Here is a 21,055-nt window from a genome sequence, read left to right on the forward strand (position 1 = left end):
AGCTGGGGCAACTAATGGAATGGGCTGAATCATAGGGATAAAGAAGTCCATTAATTCTTTGTACTTGTTGGAGAGAGAGATAATGGGTATTATCTTTCAATTCAGAATGATCCTGGAATAGTGAACAGTTTTGGCAAAGATTAATGAGATCCAATTGCTTTTGATGTTGTCTTGCCCGATCTAGATAGTTGATTCAACCAGTTTTGTGCCAGAATTGCTCCAGTCAGTCCTTGTTCATGAAGGAGTTAAAATGGATACTGTGCTAAGAGAATGACCAGGACGGGAACACAAGACACTGAGGGAGTGATAAAAGGACCTCAATAGTGACAAAAGCATGATGGTGAGTCAAAGACAAAGCAGTTGGGAGTTATGCCAGGCTGCATACGTGGACAAGAAAGGGGAGTACATCTTGTATCTTCTAAGCCTATTTATTCACTTTTCTGAACCTCCGGAAACCCACGTTTCCTCGAGTTGTGTAACCATATCTTTAACAAATTCCGCCTCTCCCTCTCATATTCTGTAGTCCTCTGCACTGCCTCTCTGCTTACTCTTGTGTCTGTCTTTTACAAAGACCGTTATCCTCAACAATGTCTTCTCTATTTCAAGATAACGGGAGAAAAATGCTTGGGGCAATTAAGTCAACAGGAGGAGCAGGAAAGAATGCCACAGCTGTTTAAAGCTGCAGTTTGCTGTGTAGCTCACCAGGACCTGGACTTTACACATGCAGCTCTTTGTTCATAGCTGCAAAGGAGAGGGGGAAGCAGCAGCAAGAGCTCTGGAGCCAGAGTAAAGAAGCTCAGAGGCCACATTTGGCCCACGGATCTTTAAGGAGGCACTCACGCAGGGTGGGTAAAATGGGGTAACAATGTCATAGTGGACCCCTATCTGGAACCCGTATTGACTTTATATTATTGCATCTAAAGTGTCCTGACCCGTTCCTGAAGAACGATTCAAATCTCCGCTCTGAGGCTCGGGTTTTGTGTTTTTAAAGAAGAACCACAAGTTGGACTTTTCTTCAGTAGCACCGTTATTGCAGAGTAGTGGACAGCTTTCCATGTGTACAGCAACAATCCGGGGAGTTTGCTCTGGGCGGGATCAGTGCTCCCAGTCTCTCTCAACTCCTGTCCAGACGAGGCGGGTTCGGAAGTGAGTTTATTCCGAGGCTACTCTACCTTTCGGCGGCGGGGTGCACACTCCCTATTCGGAGAGGAGGGGGAGCAGGGCACACACTCATTCCCCCAGGCCCGGGAGAGTTGTTCTGGGTGCGGGTGAGTAATATTTCAGAAACCAAAATAAAAAATGCTGGAAAATCTCAGCGGGTCTGACAGAAAAAAAGAGTTGACGTTTCGAGTCCAGATGACCCTTTGTCAAAAGCTGTAATATCTCAGTCAGGTTTATTCAGAACCAGACTTGGCTGCGGGAAGTTACTGAGAAGTGAAAGCAACCTGGCGATGGAGTAAAAATTCAGTTAGTTTCACTGGTCGGAAATGTTTAAAGTTGTGAAGTTCTGGAGGTGGGAGCTGGCTGTCTTCCCCAATGGAGCGCGGGCTGAGCGGGAGCAGCAAGTTGGCGGGGCGGCTGGAGGATTTTATTCAGTGATTGTATCTGAACCTCGGGGTGCAGCAACATTATCAAAGTGATTCTTAAAAACCTAATAGAATAAGTTGTGAAAAGGAGTTGGTGCTTCCGGGAGCAAAATATGTTTTTATATTGTCAGGTAGGGTCTGGTAAACTTTCCAGCAATATTGTTTAGCCGTTTAAAAAGATCAATTCAAGGGATTCTCCGGCCGCGCTCGCCTCATAGAACATAGAAAGCCACAGCACAAACAGGCCCTTCGGCCCACAAGTTGCGCCGATCACATCCCCACCTCTAGTCCTATCTATAGCCCTCAATCCCATTAAATCCCATGTACTCATCCAGAAGTCTCTTAAAAGACCCCAACGAGTTTGCCTCCACCACCACCGACGTCAGCCGATTCCACTCACCCACCACCCTCTGAGTGAAAAACTTACCCCTGACATCTCCTCTGTACCTACCCCCCAGCACCTTAAACCTGTGTCCTCTCGTAGCAACCATTTCAGCCCTTGGAAATAGCCTCTGAGAGTCTACCCTATCCAGACCTCTCAACATCTTGTAAACCTCTATCAGGTCACCTCTCATCCTTCGTCTCTCCAGGGAGAAGAGACCAAGCTCCCTCAACCTATCCTCATAAGGCATGCCCCCCAATCCAGGCAACATCCTTGTAAATCTCCTCTGCACCCTTTCAATGGCTTCAACATCTTTCTTGTAATGAGGTGACCAGAACTGCGCGCAGTACTCCAAGTGGGGTCTAACCAGGGTCCTATAAAGCTGCAGCATTATCTCCCGACTCCTAAACTCAATCCCTCGATTAATGAAGGCCAGTACGCCGTACGCCTTCTTGACCGCATCCTCCACCTGCGAGGCCGATTTAAGAGTCCTATGGACCCGGACCCCAAGGTCCTTCTGATCCTCTACACTGCTAAGAATGGTACCCTTCATATTATACTGCTGCTTCATCCCATTGGATCTGCCAAAATGGATCACCACACACTTATCCGGGTTGAAGTCCATCTGCCACTTCTCCGCCCAGTCTTACATTCTATCTATGTCTCGCTGCAACTTCTGACATCCCTCCAAACTATCCACAACACCACCTACCTTGGTGTTGTCAGCAAACTTACCAACCCATCCCTCCACTTCCTCATCCAGGTCATTTATGAAAATGACAAACAGCAAGGGTCCCAGAACAGATCCCTGGGGCACTCCACTGGTCACTGACCTCCATGCAGAGAAAGACCCCTCCACAGCCACTCTCTGCCTTCTGCAGGCAAGCCAGTTCTGGATCCACAAGGCAACAGCCCCTTGGATCCCATGCCCTCTCACTTTCTCAAGAAGTCTTGCATGGGGGACCTTATCGAACGCCTTGCTGAAGTCCATATAGACCACATCCACCGCTCTTCCTTCGTCAATGTGTTTGGTCACATTTTCAAAGAACTCAACCAGGCTCGTAAGGCACGACCTGCCCTTGACAAAGCCGTGCTGACTACTTTTGATCATACTAAACTTCTCTGGATGATCATAAATCCTGTCTCTCAGGATCCTCTCCATCAACTTACCAACCACTGAGGTTAGACTCACCGGTCGGTAATTTCCCGGGCTGTCCCTGTTCCCTTTCTTGAATATAGGGACCACATCTGCAATCCTCCAATCCTCCGGAACCCCTCCCATCTCCATCGACGATGCAAAGATCATCGCCAAAGGCTCCGCAATCTCCTCCCTCGCCTCCCACAGTAACCTGGGGTACATCCCATCCGGTCCCGGCGACTTACCAACCTTGATGCCATTCAATAGTTCCAACACATCCTCTTTCTTTATGTCCACATGCTCGATCCTTTCTGTCCACCGCAAACCAGCAGTACAACCACCCAGATCCCTTTCCACCGTGAATACCGAGGTAAAGTATTCATTAAGCACCTCCGCCATTTCTAACGGTTCTGCACAAACTTTTCCCCCTTCACCTTTTAAGGGTCCTATGCCTTCACATCTCATCCTTTTACTCTTGACATATTTGTAGAAAGCCTTGGGATTCTCCTTAATCTTACCCGCCAAGGCCTTCTCATGACCCCTTCTCGCTCTCCTAATTTCCTTCTTAAGCTCCTTCCTACATCCCATATACTCCTCTAAATCCTTAACACCTCCTAGCTCTCTGAACCTTCTGTACGCCTCTCTTTTCTTATTCACCAGGTTCATCACAACCTTCGTGCACCACGGTTCCCGTACCCTACCAACACCCCCCTGTCTCATCGGAACGTTGTCATGCAGAGCTCCAGACAAACATTCCTTGAAAATCCTCCACTTTCCTTCAAAGCCGGAGAATCCCGCCCGACCTTTGCATGGTCCGCTCCCCCGCCCGCTACAATTCCTGTAACGGGCGGGACGGAAGAATTTGGGAATGTCAAGCGAGGATAAGAATGTGCAAGGTTATAGGAAGTGGGACTAGGTAGAATGCTCTTTCAGAGGGCCAGTGCACACTCGATGGGCCGAAAGGTCTCCTGTACTGTAAAGACTCTGATTTTTATGACGTTTTGGCAAAACACCAACTTGAGTTCTGCAACATTCCTCACCAAAAAAATGTTTTTGTGAAAGATGAGGGTGCTGAAAGGGCAAAGAATATAAGGTGGGATTTCCTTCTCCATTGCACATACTCCCCAGTCTAGACACAAGTCGGTATGTTCCCAATCCAACAAAAAAGGGGGTATTGCTGAACCTGGTTCTTGGGGGTGAGGTGGGCTAAGAGGATCGAGTGTCAGTGGGTGATCATGGTATCATAAGGTTTAGGTTGGCCATGGAAAAGGACCAGGATTAATCCAGAATAAGAATAATTAACTGAGGGAAAACCAACCTGAATGGGGTAAAAATGGATCTGTGCCTAATAAATAGGAATCACAGATTAGCAAACAAAACAGTAATTGAACAATGGACAACTTTTAGAGAAGAGAGTTTGAGCACAATCAAGGTATAATCCCACAAAGGGGAAAGGTATGGTAGCACAGTGGGCGACACGCTGGCACAGTCATTAGCACTGCTGATTCAGTGCCAGGGACTGGGGTTTGATTCCAGCCTTGGGTGACTGTCTGTGGAGTTTGCATGTTCTTCCCATGTCCACGTAGGTTTCCTCTGGGTGCTCCGGTTTCCTCCCACAGTCCAAAGATGTGCGGGTTAGGTGGAATGGCCATGCTAAATTGCCCTTTAACGTCCCAAGATGTGTAAATTAGGTGGATTAATCGTGGTAAATGTGTGGGGTTACAGGGATAGGGCGGGAGAGAGTGCCTAGGTAAAATACTCTGTCAGAAAGTTGGTGCAGTCTCGATGGGCCGGATGGCCTCTTTCTGCACTGTAGGGATTCTATGATTCTAGGAAATCCGGAGCTCCCTGGATAATGAAAGACACATGAGATTAAGATGAAGCAGATAAAATATGCTTATAACGTGGCTAATACAATTGAGAACACTGTTGAAGGCAGAAGGTTCAGAGGAGAATTGAAAAAGCAAGTAGGAGAAGCAAAGAGAGAGCATGAGAAGATTCTGGATGCTGACAAAGGGAATTCCAAGGTTTTCTGTGGACATATAGATAGTAAAAGGGTAGTAAGAGAAAGAGTGGTGCTGATTTAGAGACCAAAAATGGGACTAATGTATGAAGATAAGGTAGATATAGCTAGACTGTAGATATTCGATCTGAGGGTTGCTTAGCTCTGTCTATAGCATGCATGTATTCCCAGGTTGGCACCATTAGGTACTGTTCCTGTCTTGAACACTTACATTCCTCATTGAACCAAGGTTGGTCACCCAGTTTGATGGTAATGTTAGAGGGAGGAATATGGTGGACCATGAGGTTACAGATTGTGGTTGTATACAATTATGCTGCTGATAGTCCACAGCACCTCATGTATGCCCAGTTTTGAGCCGTTAGATCTGTTCTGAATCTATCTAATTTAGCACTGTGGTAGTGTCACACAATGCAAGTCAGCGTGCCCTCATTATGAAGACAGGCTTTGTCTCCACAAGGATTGTGTGGCAGTGACTCCTATCAGTACTGTAATGGACAGATTTTTCTTCAACAGGTAGATTGGAGAGGATGAGGTCAAGTAGGTTTGTTCTCTTGTTCCCACACCATGTGCCACAGGCCTAATGTGGCAGATATGTTCTTTAATACTTAGCTGGCTTGGTCAGTGGTGATGCTACTGAACTACTTTTGGTGATGGCTAATCAAGTCTCCCACTCAGAGTACATTCGGTGCTCTTGCCATCCTTAGTGTCTCTTCTAAGTACTGCTCAACGTGGAGGAGTATGGATTCAGCAGCAGAGGGGGGTGCAGTTGGTTATAATCAGCAGATTTCCTTGCCTATGTTTGACCTGATGCCACAAGATTTCATGTGGTGTGAAGTTAATGTTGAGGACTCCTAGGGGAACTCTCTCTCAAGTGTAAACCAGCATCCTGTTTAGTTCTGGTGTGTCTGTCCTGCCAATGGGACAGGACATATTTAGGTATGGTGAATTTCAGGCTGTTGTTTGACTAGTTTGAGGGGCAACTCTCCAATTTTGGAACCCGTCCCTAGTTGTTAGTGAGGACGACTTTGCAGGATTGACTGGGCAGTGTTGCTTCCAGGGCTTGGGTCAATGCTGGAAATTGCATCTGGTTTTATTCTTACTAAACTTTTCTTTAGCAGTTTGATAAAGCGGGGTGACTTGCTTGCAATTTTAGAGAGCAGTTAAGAGTCAACCACATTGTTGTGGATCTGGAGTCACAAGTAGACCAGACCTGGTAAAGTCTGCAGATTTCAATCTCAAAGGGACTTGGTGAACGCGATGGGATGTTACAACAATTCAGTAACTGATATTTTATCATTATGTATATCACTGAATATGACTTTTTATTCCAGATTTGTTTGTTAATTAAATTTAAAATCCCCTGGCTGCTTTGGTGGATTTGAATTCTTTTCCCTGGAGTTTTGTCTGGATCTGCGGATTATTAGAGTGGATTTTTCAGACGCTGTGCTCCCTATCATCATCTCTTCTGACCCCATCAAGATATAGGTTGCAAACTCAATTTCGGTTGATAAAATCTCACCTATAAGGTATGTTAGAAGCAATTGATGCAAATTTCCTGTTATTGAGACTTTTTAATTTGACTTCATGTCTACTTTTAACAAACCGGTTTGGAGTTCATAACTTAAAGTCACAAAGTTTGGTGGAGTGTTTGTTTTTTGTCTGAAGGCAAGATAAACGTGGAAGAGGCAACACTGTTGCCCAATGTTGCATGTAGAAAACCACGTTCCCAAGCATAGGGAGTGAAGGGCTGAACAGGAAAGAAATATTGAGCAAAGTTTGAAAATTCTTGCTGGGGTTGACTCTTCTGGCTGCAGCTCTGATTAAAATCTCAGTTAGTGATTACACTTCATGCTTGGCCTATGCTTTAATCATTAGCAGTCTATTCAAACATGGGTTTCACAATTGAGCCTAAATCTGACCAGAGATCCACACATTCACACTTCCAGCAAGTGTCACTGGACAGTGATCGGATGGTCAATTTTCTCCCCCCTCTAATCCAAGTTCCTAAATCCAGTTGCAGCAACCTCTCTATCACCGTGGCACAGATCAGCTAACTCTGCACAGGAGGAGTCAGAACTTTTCCTGGATTGTCGCTCAGATCCCTGCTATGCAATACCTGTGACTTTGTATTCCAGTGTGAATTCCTGCCCCACCCCTGCACTCTTTGCCCAGATTATCTGGAATAAAGGAACCAGAAGAGTGAACCACCAAGGGTACAACCATTGGTGGGAGTAGCCTTGGGAAAATGAGAGAGAATATACCACCATATTAATTTTTCCAAAACGTTTTCTTCCCTTGGTAGACAGCACGTGCAATATGTCAGATTGTGAAGATGACCCTGCAGTGTTTTCCAGCAACACCTTGCCCTCTGACCTTCGTTTTATGGCAACAGTTGCCAATGGGTACATTGGCACTAGGGTGTATGGTGACGTAATGCATATTAATGGGATATATAACGGTGAAAATGGTGACAGCTGTCGAGCAGATGTACCATCTACTGTTAATGTCAGACTGACTGTACCTGGCGAGAGTGCTTTGAAAGAAACCTACACCTTGAACACCAGGACAGGTAAAACAGATCTGCTTATTTTAAAAACATTTACAAATATTTTTTCCAGATTTTGTTCAAGCAGTGCAGATTTTCTGAGGGTAGAATTGAGACAAGCCAGAGTCTGACAATGTCAATTTTATTTGTAAATGTTTGTACTTATCAAGTGAGGGGTTTAAGTACTGCCAAGAGGGAAATTTCCCATTTTGACCCCTAATGGAGCAGTAATTTGCCTCTCCAAGATCAGTTGCAAAGTAATTAGATACAGTAAAGTTTATTGTGACAACCATGTTTTGGCTCCAAGCAAGCGAGACCTTTTCCATTTCTGCACCAGCTACTTTATAGCTTCTGTTTGAGATGGCCAATGTATGATCAGATTTATAACTTCTTTATAATCAATGAGTGGAAAATCTCGGCCTCAGTGCCAACTTGTATATCGTAGACAGATGAGCAAAGTTAGACTCGTCATTGTGGTTAGGATAACTTCATTTCATGATGCTATTTTCCTTAACTTTTCCATAACTTATTATTTGAGATTTTTGAATCTCTGTCTTTATTTCTTCCATCCTACCGGGACCTCTGACTTTGGTTGCCCTACCTTTTCCTCCTCATGGAAACGTATCTCAATTCTACCCAAATAATCTGCTCTTTTTAAAGGAAAAGCCATTAGGCTTTTGGTCCTGCCAATTTTTTGACATTTTTCTGGTCAGATCTGTACTCAGCCTGTTGAAATTGGCCCTCCCACCTCCAGTTTAATATTTTAGATTGCACCTGGTCCTTTTCCATGGCTAACATGGTTTATGATACCATAATTATTGGTCCCACCTCATTCCCCAGAACCGGCAATGCCTCCTTCCTCAATGGGCCAGAAAAATGCTGATCAAGAAAGTTCTTCTGAACACTTAAACTCTTTGCCCTCTCTGCTTATTGCTAATGTTGGATTATTTAAATGCCCCCCCCCCCTATCATCACTGTACAGATTTGCATCTCTCTGTATTTTTCCTGCAAATTTGTTCCTCTATACTTTTTCCACTAGCTGGTAGTCTATGAGATACAGTCAATAGCGTACTGATATCTTTACTGTTTCTTAGTTTAACCAAATAGATTCAGTCCTTGAGCTCTCCAGGACATTCTTTCTTACCAGCATTGTAATATTATCCTTGGTCAATATAGCCACCAATTTTCTTCCTTTCCGTATCTTTCCTGAACACCTTGTATCCAGGAATATTTAGTATCCACTCGCCAGGTCTCTGATATCAACATTATATCATATTCCCATGTGGCTATTTGTCCCTGCAGTTCACCAGCCTTATTACCACACTTCCTGCATTTACAAACATGCACTACAAATCTAATTTAGACTTTATTGCATTGCTTTTTAGCCTCACCCCACCTAATATCTTCCCGTTTCTTACTCTAGTGCTATCTTCTTCTCCAGATCCTTTTGTGCACCTTGTTTATTCTTCTTAGTGCTACATCCTTGTTCCCATATCTCTTTCAAGTTAGTTTAGTGCTCTCCTCAACAGCATCGGTCCCCTTTCTGTTCAAGTGTAACCTGGCCTGACTGTATGGATCCTACTTCCCCTGAACCGGTCCTGATGTCCCACGAGTCTGAAACCCTCCCTCCTGCTTCACGTCTCCAGTCAAGCATTCATCTGCTCTATCCTTCTACTTTGATACCTACTAGCGCATGGCACAGGGATTAACCCAGAGATTGCTACCCCTAAGGTCCTGCTTGCTCATTCCTAGATCCTAAAGCTGACTGCAGGATCTTCTCCCTCTTTCTACTGATGTCACTGGCATGGACCACGGTCTCCAGCTGTTTATCCACCTCCCTCAATCCTCTGCATGTCTTGCCTTTAAAGACCAGCTTTAGCTCTCCAGTACAGAAGGTAAATAAATGGACAAGATGCTGTTGTTCAACTGCTGCTGCGGTTTTTAAAAACAAATACATATTAACCATGTTCTGCCCATGCCTCCTAAAAACAGAATGAATAGCGATTGCTTTTACAGCACACAGGTTTCTGGCATTTAGAGTTAAAATTAAAGTTTATTTATTAGTCACAAGTAAAGCTGACATTAACACTGCAATGAAGTTACTGTGAAATTCCCCGAGTTGCCACACTCCGGTGCCTGTTCAGGTCAATGCACCTAACCAGTTGTATATTGATTTCTGTTTTCTTTTGCCTAGGCGTGTTTTGCTGTATTATAGAGACACAGGATTTCAAAGTGACCCAGCAGATATTTGCCCATCGCACGAAGATCCATCTCCTGGTTCTCAACATAACTTTGGAACGGTTGACCATTTCCAAGGAGCAGTTCACGTTGCAGATAAAATCATCGTTTGTTCCCCACAGCCAGAATATTGACTTTGTGAGCGGGCCAGACTTCATGGGAGCAATGTAAGGATTGGAGGATGATTCTTGTTGTTCTATGTTGCAGCCTTGGGCAGCAAATGTTTTACATATAGTGTTCTATAGATAAAAATTTCCTCTTTTCTTCCCTCTTCCTCCAGTGGAGTTGCTGACCTCTTGTTCAGTGGACATTGTCAATCCTCCAATGTCTCATTCAAGTGGATAGGGAATGTCAGCGAGCTGTTGGATTGTAAGGACAGTGCTGTATGCATGTTGACATAGCCTTTTCTTTAATACTTTCAACCTGAACATTCTTCCGACATAACTCATTTGGACCCTCTTATTTGGCTTATTTTTTCCCTTAATCACCGTTGCTGGTGTAATACCCTATTATGTCCCCCCAGTGATTTGTAAACTCCCAACCTCCCCTTGAACTTTAGCTATTTTACAATATTGATATCCTTATATTTTGCTCTCATTAAAAGCACGACTTTATTTTCTGCATTTTTTCTCTCTGTATGCACCAATTGAGAATCCTTGGATATTTTCACCTTAAAATATAGATGGTAGTATTTAGTCTGTCCAACTCATCTATGCAGAAAGACTGCGGCTTTTAACATGAATACACAACTGATGAATGATTCTCCCTCTGTCTTATCTGGAACTCCACTTCGCATGTTGAATTGATGATTGGGACTAGATACTAGAATTAGATTACCAACAGTCACAGCCACTAATTTGATCATTCCTGTCAAATTCCCCAACAGATGATTTTTATATTTTTAATAAATGTTATTTGCTAGCCTCCAATTTTTTTCTGTTTGGCTTCAGAAGATGCTGACCCTTCCTGAAGAATACTGAATCAAATGGCTATTCTTCATATGTGCAGCGAATATTGGCAAGCTAGTCGACTCTGGTAGCCATCGCAACTAAATCTAGTCCAGTTTTCACCCCATGTCCGCACGTACTTTCTAGAACGACTCATTGTCTGATTATTATTTCTCCCTGTATGACTCAGGTACATTGGTGCCCCACTCTGTTAATTGTTGGTTTGATTATAAGGGCAGCTATACTATAGGTATAGTTGCTATCTCATCGATGTGGGCAGCACTATCTATCTTCCAAGCATACTTCTACTGAGGATCTTTCCCCTAAAATAGTGATCCTCAAACATTACACTTTGCATATGCCCTTCCAGATCTACCAGATCCCTGCATATTCCTAATAATGTACAAGTTTAATATTTAAATCTCCTTAGTGTCCAAGCATAGTACAAAATGTACAAATTATAATACACATGCCTTAAACTCACTATTGATATGTTAGATGAGGTTGTTGTTTGAGTAGAGGGGTGTAGTGTTCGGAGATGGTTGGGGTTGTAAATTGGACATGAATTATTATGCCAAATGTTTGTGCAATTCACAATTGGGTGAACAAAACTTTTCTTGATGCTCTGCACCTACCTCCAACACTTCTTGACCCCAGATTATCCCCCTTCTTTAACGTCTTCCAGTCGCAGCTTTCTAAATTGTTACCAATGGTCTGATGATGGGAATGTGTTCCCTCTATCTGTTATGCATCATGTTATGCTGTAAGCACAGTTAAAGATGGAAGCTATAATGATGTTCCCTTATAATTAAGGAAACTCTCAGCCCAGAAAGTGTCAATACCAAAATCCTGATCATTTATATAACCAAAGCAATGATCCCAATACTGAGTCTTGAGGGACTCCAAAGCAGCCTTCTCACCAAACACAAAATCATCCATTCTCTTTATCCTTAATCACATTAGCACCATCCCTTTAATCCCAAGTACTTCTATTTCCCGAATAAGTGTGTAATGGAATATTTGGTCAAAAGCATTTTGAAAATCTACATACGCAACGTACATACACCACTTTCAACAACTCTTTTTCTTACTTCAAAGGACTTTAATAAATCGGCTTCATATTTGCCTTTGCATCTCCAGGTGGCTGGAGATTTCAGTCTCTGCAGATTGAAACAAAAGGCTGAATTTTTCCAACTTTGGGACCAGCTGTGCATCCTGAGTCTACCTGTGTTGTCAGTGTGCCTGGCTGCCCGATTCAACTTTGTGAGGTGGAAACCTAATTGGCCACCTTCACTTAGGCCATTCAGTTCAGGATGATAGGTGGATTCCTGAGGTAGGAAGCCCAATCAGAGAACCTGCAGCTTTGGCAGCCTGACCTGGAGATGTTTGCTGAGGAAGAAAGAGTGAGGGTACCTCAAATAGAGGCCTCTGAAAATTAAAGATGGCCCACTGTTGTCAGAACCATCAGTATGGAGGGGAAACCTGCCCACAGGAATGGATTTGGTCTCGACTTTTCATGCTCGTGGCTCATTCACTGAGTCAGTGTGATGAGCCTCTAGGTTGTGGCCAGGAGGCTGCTTCCATGTAGCATTTGGACACAGCAAAGTGCCAGCCAATGCTGGGAAAATGCTGGTGGGTTCTGAAAATGGCCCTTAACTGGCTGCCCATTTCCACAGAGCAAGTTGCTGATTCCCTTGACTGCATGCTCCCTAGGTTTATTGATTTGACTTATTATTGTCACATGTAATGGGATACAGTGAGAAGTATTGTTTCTTACGCTATACCTACAATACATACCATTCATAGAGAAGGAAAGGAGAGAGTGCAGAATGTAGTGTTACAGTCATAGCTAGGGTGTAGAGAAAGATCAACTTAATGCGAGGTAGGTCCATTCAAACATCTGATGGCAGCAGGGAAAAAGCTACACTTGAGTCAGGTCGTACGTGACCTCAGACCTTTGTATTCTTTTCCTGATGGAAGAAGGTGGCAGGGAGTATGTCCGGGGTGCATGGGGTCCTTGATTTATGCTGGCTGCTTTTCCGAGGCAGCGGGAAGTGTAGACAGAGTCAATGGATGGGAGGCTGGTTTGAGTGATGGAATGGACAGGATCAGGGAGCCGTCCTAAAGTGCAACTATCTGAATATCCCCACCTCGTAAACCATCTGTGCCTTCATGGTGAAATTCAGCCCGTCCTGTGTGAATCCTTGTGATGCTATTTATACGAGCTAAGTTTTAAACAACATGTTTTAAGCAAGATCAACACCACCAATTTCCAACTGTACAACATTGCCAACCGTCTGCCTCAGTTCATTTTTTTGTCACCTCTAGTCTTGATTTTTCCTCTGCCCTCCCATCCTCAGTAGAAGTATCGTTGGAAGATGGATGGTGCCACTTGCATCGATGAGATAAGCAACTATACCTATCATCCATTCTTTGTCACCTCTAGTTTTAATTCTTCTTATGCCCTCCCCTTCTAGCAACTCCCACATCCAAAACACAACAACCTGTATCTTGTTCTGCACTAAGTTCCAATTGCCTGTCATTGGCCTGTACACACATACACAAAATATAAAATTGAAAAATTAGGAAAAGAAATGTAAATGTTTGCGTTAGATCTTTAATCCACTATTAGACTATTTCTCCTGTACACCACCCCAGAGATGTCTCTCATAGCCCCAGGAATTCTCATGTCACAATTTGGGAACCGCTGCCCTAAAATAGACATTTAAGCTTTTTTTCCTGTCTGTTCTCATGAGTTCTCCCCTCGACTGTCATTGCCTGAGATGAGTTAAGATCTTTATTTGGACTCTTCCCAAAAAAGCCTTCCTTTCTTTGTATTCAGGTACATCTATGGACAGACGCTTACCCCAGAGGTCAAAGGTGCTGCAAGGCAAAGTGTCCACATGATCTCAATGCCACTTTCAGAGTCTCTGACTTTGTTGCCTGAGGAGCAGAGAAATTCTTGGGTATTCCTCACTGCAGTGGCTGATACAGAAGAGCAAGTGAAGGAATGTTTTGTGGAAGGACAGACCCTGATCCGATTAAACCAGCTGTTTTCTTCACATGTGGCAGCGTGGGCTGCACTGTGGGAGCAGAGCTGCATCAAAGTGACAGGTTGCAGAAGGCTAAATCAGGCTTTGTATGGCTGTCTGTATTATCTGCTCAGTGCTCTCCCTCCTCTGGAACCCACAGACTTCCAGTATATCGGACTAAGTCCTGGAGGTCTCTCCAATGGGGGTAACGGTGAAGATTACTATGGCCACATCTTTTGGGATCAGGTAGGAGACAATATTCATGAAGAGTCAGATCACGCGGCTGGATTTTGTGCATTGTAGGAATTTTGGTATAACTTCCCTGGATAAGAATCCCAATGGCTGAGTGGTATCTGATCCCACTTAACTTTCAATGGTCAGGATAACTTGCACATTACTATTTCTGTTGAGGAGCATTACCAGTGGAGGAGACACAAACTGCCTGTGGCTGTCCTCGCACTTGCAGAATATAGTGGGACTGGGGCTTCAGGGCTGAAAACAAATATTTTAAATATGTCTAAATCTGTTTTAACGTGGCTCTTTACTTTTTAAAAGTTCCTGCATGGCAACATAGTAATCAATAACCTGGTATTTCTCAAATGTAAATGACAGAGGATATGTTATATAATGCTATTCCTTTTATTTTTCAGTGAGGTTAGTTCTGTGGTGATATTGTTGCCTGAGCCACACCTCCCTCCTACATTACTTGCGTGCAGCCTGGATTGTTTGGTGACCCTCGGACTCTGGTACCTGTCCTCCCAGCTGCCTCCCCAGTGGTGCTGTTGAGCACAAGAGTTTCCAGCCTCAGTTTGGCTAGAAGCTCGGAGTAGGTGAGACTTCTTCCCTGGGGAAGGCCCACCGCTGGCCTCACCACTGCCCAGTTGGCTTGTGGTACGATGGCCCTCCCCAAAAGAGAGATAGCGTAGGTCTCTCACTGATTCTCCAGCTGGTAGCCAAGCTCTGACACCTCAGCAATGTTTCATAGAATCCCTACAATACAGAAGGAGGCCAGTTGGCCCATCGAGTCTGCACCAACTACAATCCCACCCAGGTTCTATTCCCATAACCCCACATATTTACCCTGATAACCTCTCTGACACCAAGGTCAATTTCACATGGCCAACCCGCACATCTTTGGACTGGGAGGAAACCGGAGCACCTGGAAGAAACCCATGCAGACACAGGGAGAATGTGCAGACTCCACACAGACAGTGACCTGAGGCTGGAATTGAACCTGGGTCCCTGGTGCTGTGAGGCAGCAGTGCTAACCACTGTGCTACCATGCCGCCCGTGGATTCCCAATTAGTCATATACCCAGTGGATAATGTATTGGAAAACATTAATACATTAACATTAAGCACGGTAGCACAGTGGTTGGCACTGCTGCTTCACAGCTCCAGGGACTTGGGTTCGATTCCCGGCTTGGGTCACTGTCTGTGGGGAGTTTGCACATTCTCCTCATGTCTGCGTGGGTTTCCTCCGGGTGCTCCGGTTTCCTCCCACAGTCCAAAGATGTGCGGGTTAGGTTGATTGGCCATGCTAAAATTGCCCTTAGTGTCCTGAGATGCGTAGGTAGAGGGATTAGTGGGTAAATATGTAGGGATATGGGGGTAGGGCCTGGGTGGGATTGTGGTCGGTGCAGACTCGATGGGCCGAATGGCCTCTTTCTGTGCTGTGGGGTTTCTATGAATATCATTTATTTTTAAATCCTTTTTTGGTGGAGCAAAGGAAAAATCACATCCATAAAAACACAACGTTCCTCGTTCCTACTTTGTACTTGGGATGAGATCAGCTAATGTGGGCATGGATTGGAGATCAAACCTCCTCTCATCTCGTACATTAAACCACTAAGATCAAAGAGCCCAGCTGTTACAGTTACAAATTTTAAAAACATCTGTCACAATCTCTGATCGATGGCAGGATGATATTATCATCAAATTCCTCTCGGTCATTTAATTTAATAGCCCTGTGAGCCAGTTATTAGTTGCCAGAACCCCTTTAGAATATTTCATATTGCTTGTTTCAGGAAACCTGGATGTACCCAAATGTGCTTGTATTCTACCCAGAGCTGGCACGCACCCTCCTGAAGAACCGTATTCGAACACTTCCTGCTGCCAAGCACATTGCGGGACAGCAAGGATATATGGTAAGTGTAGTAATTCAGCCAGACTCCAGTTTCCCGTCACCAAAGGCCCCTTATTGCGTACCAAAGAGAAGGATTGCACCTGTGGCTTACAGTGAGACAGTCTACACTTCAGGATCTACAACACCGCTGTCCGCTTCTCATTGGGCGAGCCTCCACTAGCTCAATCAGGAAGCTCGTATTCCACAAAGCCCACGGGGAGATCTACTGATGCCCTTTGTGGCCATTATAAAAGTAAGCAAGTGGTAACAGGACAGTTAAGTTCCTTTTCACATTGCAGACTCCCTATCCTACACCTGCCTATACTTGTCACAGGTATTTGCCCCCCCCTAATCTTTTCTCCTCATCATAGAATCATCATAGAAACCCTACAGTGCAGAAGGAGGCCATTCAGCCCATTGAGTCTGCACCGACCACCGACCGTTGTGTTTTACTCCTCTCCTTCAATATACTGTCTCTGGTAGTGAAATGGTTTTACAAGCGTCTGACACACTCCCATTCTTAAAAGAGCAAAATGATTCTTTAACAGCTGAGATTTGTGCAGATGTGTTGCCTTTCATTAATTTCAGAGGAAATTAATTAATTTCCACACTGGGGTGATCCAGAGCATCTGACCATAAACCTAGGAAAGTCTCATTTGATGAATCTCTGCCCATATAACTGATTTATTTTTCCATATTTCAGAGAAGAATTGTATAGACAGCACTGAATGACTGCTATGGTTAAGTTTAATTAAGTGAATGTCGGATTATTTGTCTGTGGTAGGGATTGCGGTGTAGGAGACATTCTAACTGAACCTAATACTTCACTTCTCTCCAACCTCTCCACCAACTGCTGGCTCTATCCAGCCCTGCCCTCCTCCACCCTCCTTACCACAACAGTATACATCTTATCCTATTTTCTATTGCCTTCAGCACTGATGAAGGGTCATCCAAGCTCAACATTAGCTCTGTTCCCTCTCCACAGATGCTCTCAGAACTGTTGAGATTTTCCAGCATTTTCTGGTTTTGTTGTCAATGGTTGTTGGACTTCATATACCTGTACTATGTTGCAGAGGTGAACAGAGTACAGTTCCTTCCTCTGCCTCACAATAATAATTTCCTATTAGGTCAGTGTGACATTTATTACACAGCCTGATTTTGCTAGATGGGTAGATAATAGATTGTACACACAAGTCAGGGCAGTAACTCTGGGAGTAGACCGCAGCAAGTTTTGAGGAGGCCTCCAAATTGCCCAAGTTGTGTGACATGGATGGGCAAAATGGTTAAAATGGTTAAACCATGTGAAAGAATGAATAAAAACAAATACTGATATCAGCTGAGTCCTGTTGTGAACATACTTTGCTCAGCAGATTCCTTTGTTCATTTGTAATATTGAATAAGTGAAAATAGCTTCTTATACCAGTTACAATTCTCAGCACCACCTGTTCTATGTTGTGATCAATTTATGAACATTATTACTGAGCCAGATGAGAAATTCAGTCCCGGATGGCAGTCATTGCTCCCTTTAGCCTGTTATGTACTCTAAATGTGCAGGAGCTGATACTAAAATACACGTGAACCATACAATAGCAAACAGGAGTGAATTGTTCCCTTCTAACTGGTGTATACACTACATACATATTTTGGGACTCAAGATCTAAAACTTCATTCTAAATATCTTCTTTGGTTACCAAAATACTAAATGCTCAGAATGACCACTCCTATTAATCTCAGCACAGTTCATTGCAGCTAGTAATGTTAAATCTGTTTTACTTAAATGAGTACAGTGAATGAAGTTTAATATCTCTTGTTTTGTAAGGGTGCCAAATACCCGTGGGAGAGTGCTGCAACTGGATTTGAGGTCTGTAATGAAGATATTTATGGGCTGAAAGAAATTCACATCAATGGTGACATCTCATTTGCATTTCAGCAGTATTTTTACTTCACCCAGGTGGGTATTGTACTTTGTGCTTCCGCATGCCACCTCGTTGGAGACTGTTACTAATGTTGTTGCTCTGGTTTGGAATTGGGTTTCCTTCTAATCTTTGGCAGTTTTCTATTCTTAAAGTTTCAAATTTTTGAGCAAGAAGAGAACACATTTGTGGCCCTGAAGAGAGAATTTAGGGCTGTGGACATGGTGAATTTGAGGCCTGCAGGATGGAAGGAGTCTGACTGGGTGCAAATTGGAGATACCAGGGAATAAGAGTTTAGGATTAGTGAAATGACTAAATTTGAGCACAGATAAATTGTGAATTTGGGAGAATTGGAAGAAGTGAGTTTGGAAGTTTTGCAGACATGTTACATGCTGTTTCTGTAATCTCTGATCTCAAACCTATCAATTTATTTTTGTGTGGTATTTAATCAGTGTCACTATGGTGATTGCTGCTGTGAACTTTCCTGTTGTTTCTCATGAACTGTAATCTTGCATTGGTTGTCCCCTCCTACCCTATACCCTCACTTTTGAGATCAAGACGGATCAAATAGCCATTGTTTCCCATGATCTGAAAACTCTGGAAGTCATTACTTCCCTTCATCCTGCTATCTGAAGGATATTAAAACCTAAATTCTGAGGTATCTGATCACAATTACCTCATTTCAACTTGTTAAACTTTGGCAGTTTTCTCTCCTCAAATCTTCAAATTTTCGAGCTCTTTTATACTTGGGCAAAATGAAAACTCATTTGTGGCTCTGAAGAGAGAGTTTAGGACGTGGTGAATTTGAGGCCTGCAGGATGGAAGGAGCCTGACTGTGTGCAAATTGGAAATCAACAACACCAGGTTAAAGTCCAACAGGTTTATTTGGTAGCACACGCCACTAGTTTTCGGAGCGCTACTCCTTCGTCAGGTGAGTGGGAGATCTGCTAGCAAACAGGGCATATAAAGACACAAACTCAATTTACAGAATAATGATTGGAACGTGAGTCTTTACAGCTAATCAAGTCTTAAAGGTACAGACAATGTGAGTGGAGAGAGCATTAAGCACAGGTTAAAGAGATGAAGAGTTTAGGATTTGTGGAATGACTTGGGTTTTGAGCACAGGCAAGTTGTGAATTTGGGAGAATAGGAGGAAGTGAGGTTGGGAGTTTTTAAACCATGATTTTGTAGGGAAGTTTAATTCATTACCTGGCTTGTCTTTCTGTAAATAGTATAAATCTGCTGGAGACTTGTGTGCTTGAAATTTGAAAACACGATGCAATATCTGTGAAGTAGGTAATATTAAAAATGAGCATTTTCCCCTCGAGCTCATTTCATCCAGAGCTCATGTTTATTCCATCGTGGTCACCCTCCCATGTACCACCTACCTGATCCTTTACATTAGGAACATAAAATTTATTCTGCCATTTCCCCTGAACAAATTCAAGCAAGGCTGTAATTGTCTATTTTCTCAAGCTGGAACATTTGAGCCATTAAGTTAAATGTCTATCCTCAATTATTTTCTGGGTGTTTGTTTTAATCTCACAATTTACTTTTGGTTTTAGGACCTGGAGTTTTTCCAGAAGGATGGAGGTTGGGATGTGGTTAGCAGTATAGCTGAGTTTTGGAGCAGCCGAGTCACTTGGAACCCTTTGGAGGAGTGCTACGAAATCAAAGGTAGTGGATGTGAATTCAAGCAGAACCATGCAGAGCATTCTTTTTGTGCTGACTGGTGAACTCACCATCTGTGCAGTTGTATTGAGAAGTTTGTAAAATGTTCTGTCAATCTCCACATCAATCTCAGTAGAGTCATAGAGATATATGGCACAGAACAGGCCCTTCAACCCAACTCATCCATGACGACCAGGTTTCCTAAATTGAACTAGTCCCATTTGCTTGCACTTGGTCCATGTCCCTCTAAACTTTTGCCATACATGTACCTGTCCAAATGTATTTTAAATGTTGTAATTGAACCTGGTTGTACCACATCCTTTGGCAAATCATTCCATGTACGCACCACCCTCTGTGTGGGAAAAGTTGTCCCACAGGTCCATTTTAAATCTTTCCCCACTTACCTTAAACCTATACCCCCTAGTTTTGGACTTCCCTACCCTGGGGAAAAGGCTGGCTATTCACCTTATCTATGCCCCTCATGATTTTATCAACCTCTAAGTTCACCCCTCATCCTCCTACGCTCCAGGGGAAAAAGTCCCAGCTTATCCAACCTCTTCTTATAATTCAAACCTCAATAGAATTGTCTGTGATTGATTAGATAACCTGGGGGCGGGTGGAAGAAAAACACACATATTTCGCCCCATATTCATTAGTCAGCTGCATCAATACTAAAGACGCTGAACATTGTCACAAATCTTTAATTTATTCCATATGCTACAAATTGTATCAGGAAATTAAGTAATGAGTCAAGTGTGTGTATATTGAAAAATATGGGCAATTATTCAAAAATAAGGATAATTGGATAGTCTGCAATATGTTAACCTTTACCAATAGTGTAGGAGTTCTCAGGAATGAAGCTCCCACAGAATATTTGGGGCAAACACAAATTGCAAAATGTTTATTAAAAGCAGAAAAGTTATAGGTTAGCCAAAAGCTATTAAAGGAGAACAATGCTGTGATAACTTTAGAATTGTTAATATTGTAATTCTGCTGTTAACATTAAGTAACATTGCACTACATATTCACACTGCCTCAGAACCTCAATCGTTATGGCTCATTCCTTTTGCATGTTAACGGTTGGATAGTCACATGAGCAGCCTGGGAATGGAGGGATACAAACGATTGGTCTAGTTGGACCAAGGAGCGGCACAGGCTTGGAGGGCCAAAGGGCCTGTTTCCTGTGCTGTACTGTTCTTTGTTCTTTGATTGTTGCATCCTGACATTTTCCATGCTCCTGAAGACAATAGAAATCCTGTTTGTTTTTTTTTCCCCCCAATGCTAAAGAACAACTTCATGTTGTTCTCAAGTCCAACCAACACTGATCACTTTTGATGTCTCCACTATCTATTCATCTATTGCCACTGTTCATCTAAATCAGGTTTGTCCAAGGCCCAGCGGGCCAACAAGGCATTTTTGTGCACTCCAAGTCAGTGTAGCATAGTCAACTCAAAAA

The 21,055-nt window shown here is 43.4% G+C and overlaps 1 protein-coding gene across 3 annotated transcripts in view; it reads left to right on the forward strand.

Annotated features, from left to right (window-relative positions):
• The first annotated feature begins 529 nt into the window (after nucleotides 1–529).
• Nucleotides 530–21,055, forward strand: part of pgghg (protein-glucosylgalactosylhydroxylysine glucosidase) — a 41,340-nt gene continuing 20,814 nt past the window's right edge. Inside the window, exons 1-8 of one of the 3 annotated variants that reach the window (XM_078220547.1) lie at nucleotides 530–1,268; nucleotides 6,461–6,655; nucleotides 7,432–7,698; nucleotides 9,869–10,079; nucleotides 13,702–14,137; nucleotides 15,918–16,037; nucleotides 17,835–17,966; nucleotides 19,494–19,605. In XM_078220547.1, the coding sequence (XP_078076673.1) occupies nucleotides 7,446–7,698; nucleotides 9,869–10,079; nucleotides 13,702–14,137; nucleotides 15,918–16,037; nucleotides 17,835–17,966; nucleotides 19,494–19,605 (1,264 nt within the window). In that variant the 5' untranslated portion in view covers nucleotides 530–1,268; nucleotides 6,461–6,655; nucleotides 7,432–7,445. The remainder of the gene's footprint in view (nucleotides 1,269–6,460; nucleotides 6,656–7,431; nucleotides 7,699–9,868; nucleotides 10,080–13,701; nucleotides 14,138–15,917; nucleotides 16,038–17,834; nucleotides 17,967–19,493; nucleotides 19,606–21,055) is intronic. The other 2 variants (XM_078220545.1, XM_078220546.1) reach the window with 2 other exon arrangements.

The sequence above is a fragment of the Mustelus asterias genome, chromosome 9 (genome assembly GCF_964213995.1).
Source record: "Mustelus asterias chromosome 9, sMusAst1.hap1.1, whole genome shotgun sequence".
Taxonomy (NCBI): Eukaryota; Metazoa; Chordata; class Chondrichthyes; order Carcharhiniformes; family Triakidae; genus Mustelus; species Mustelus asterias.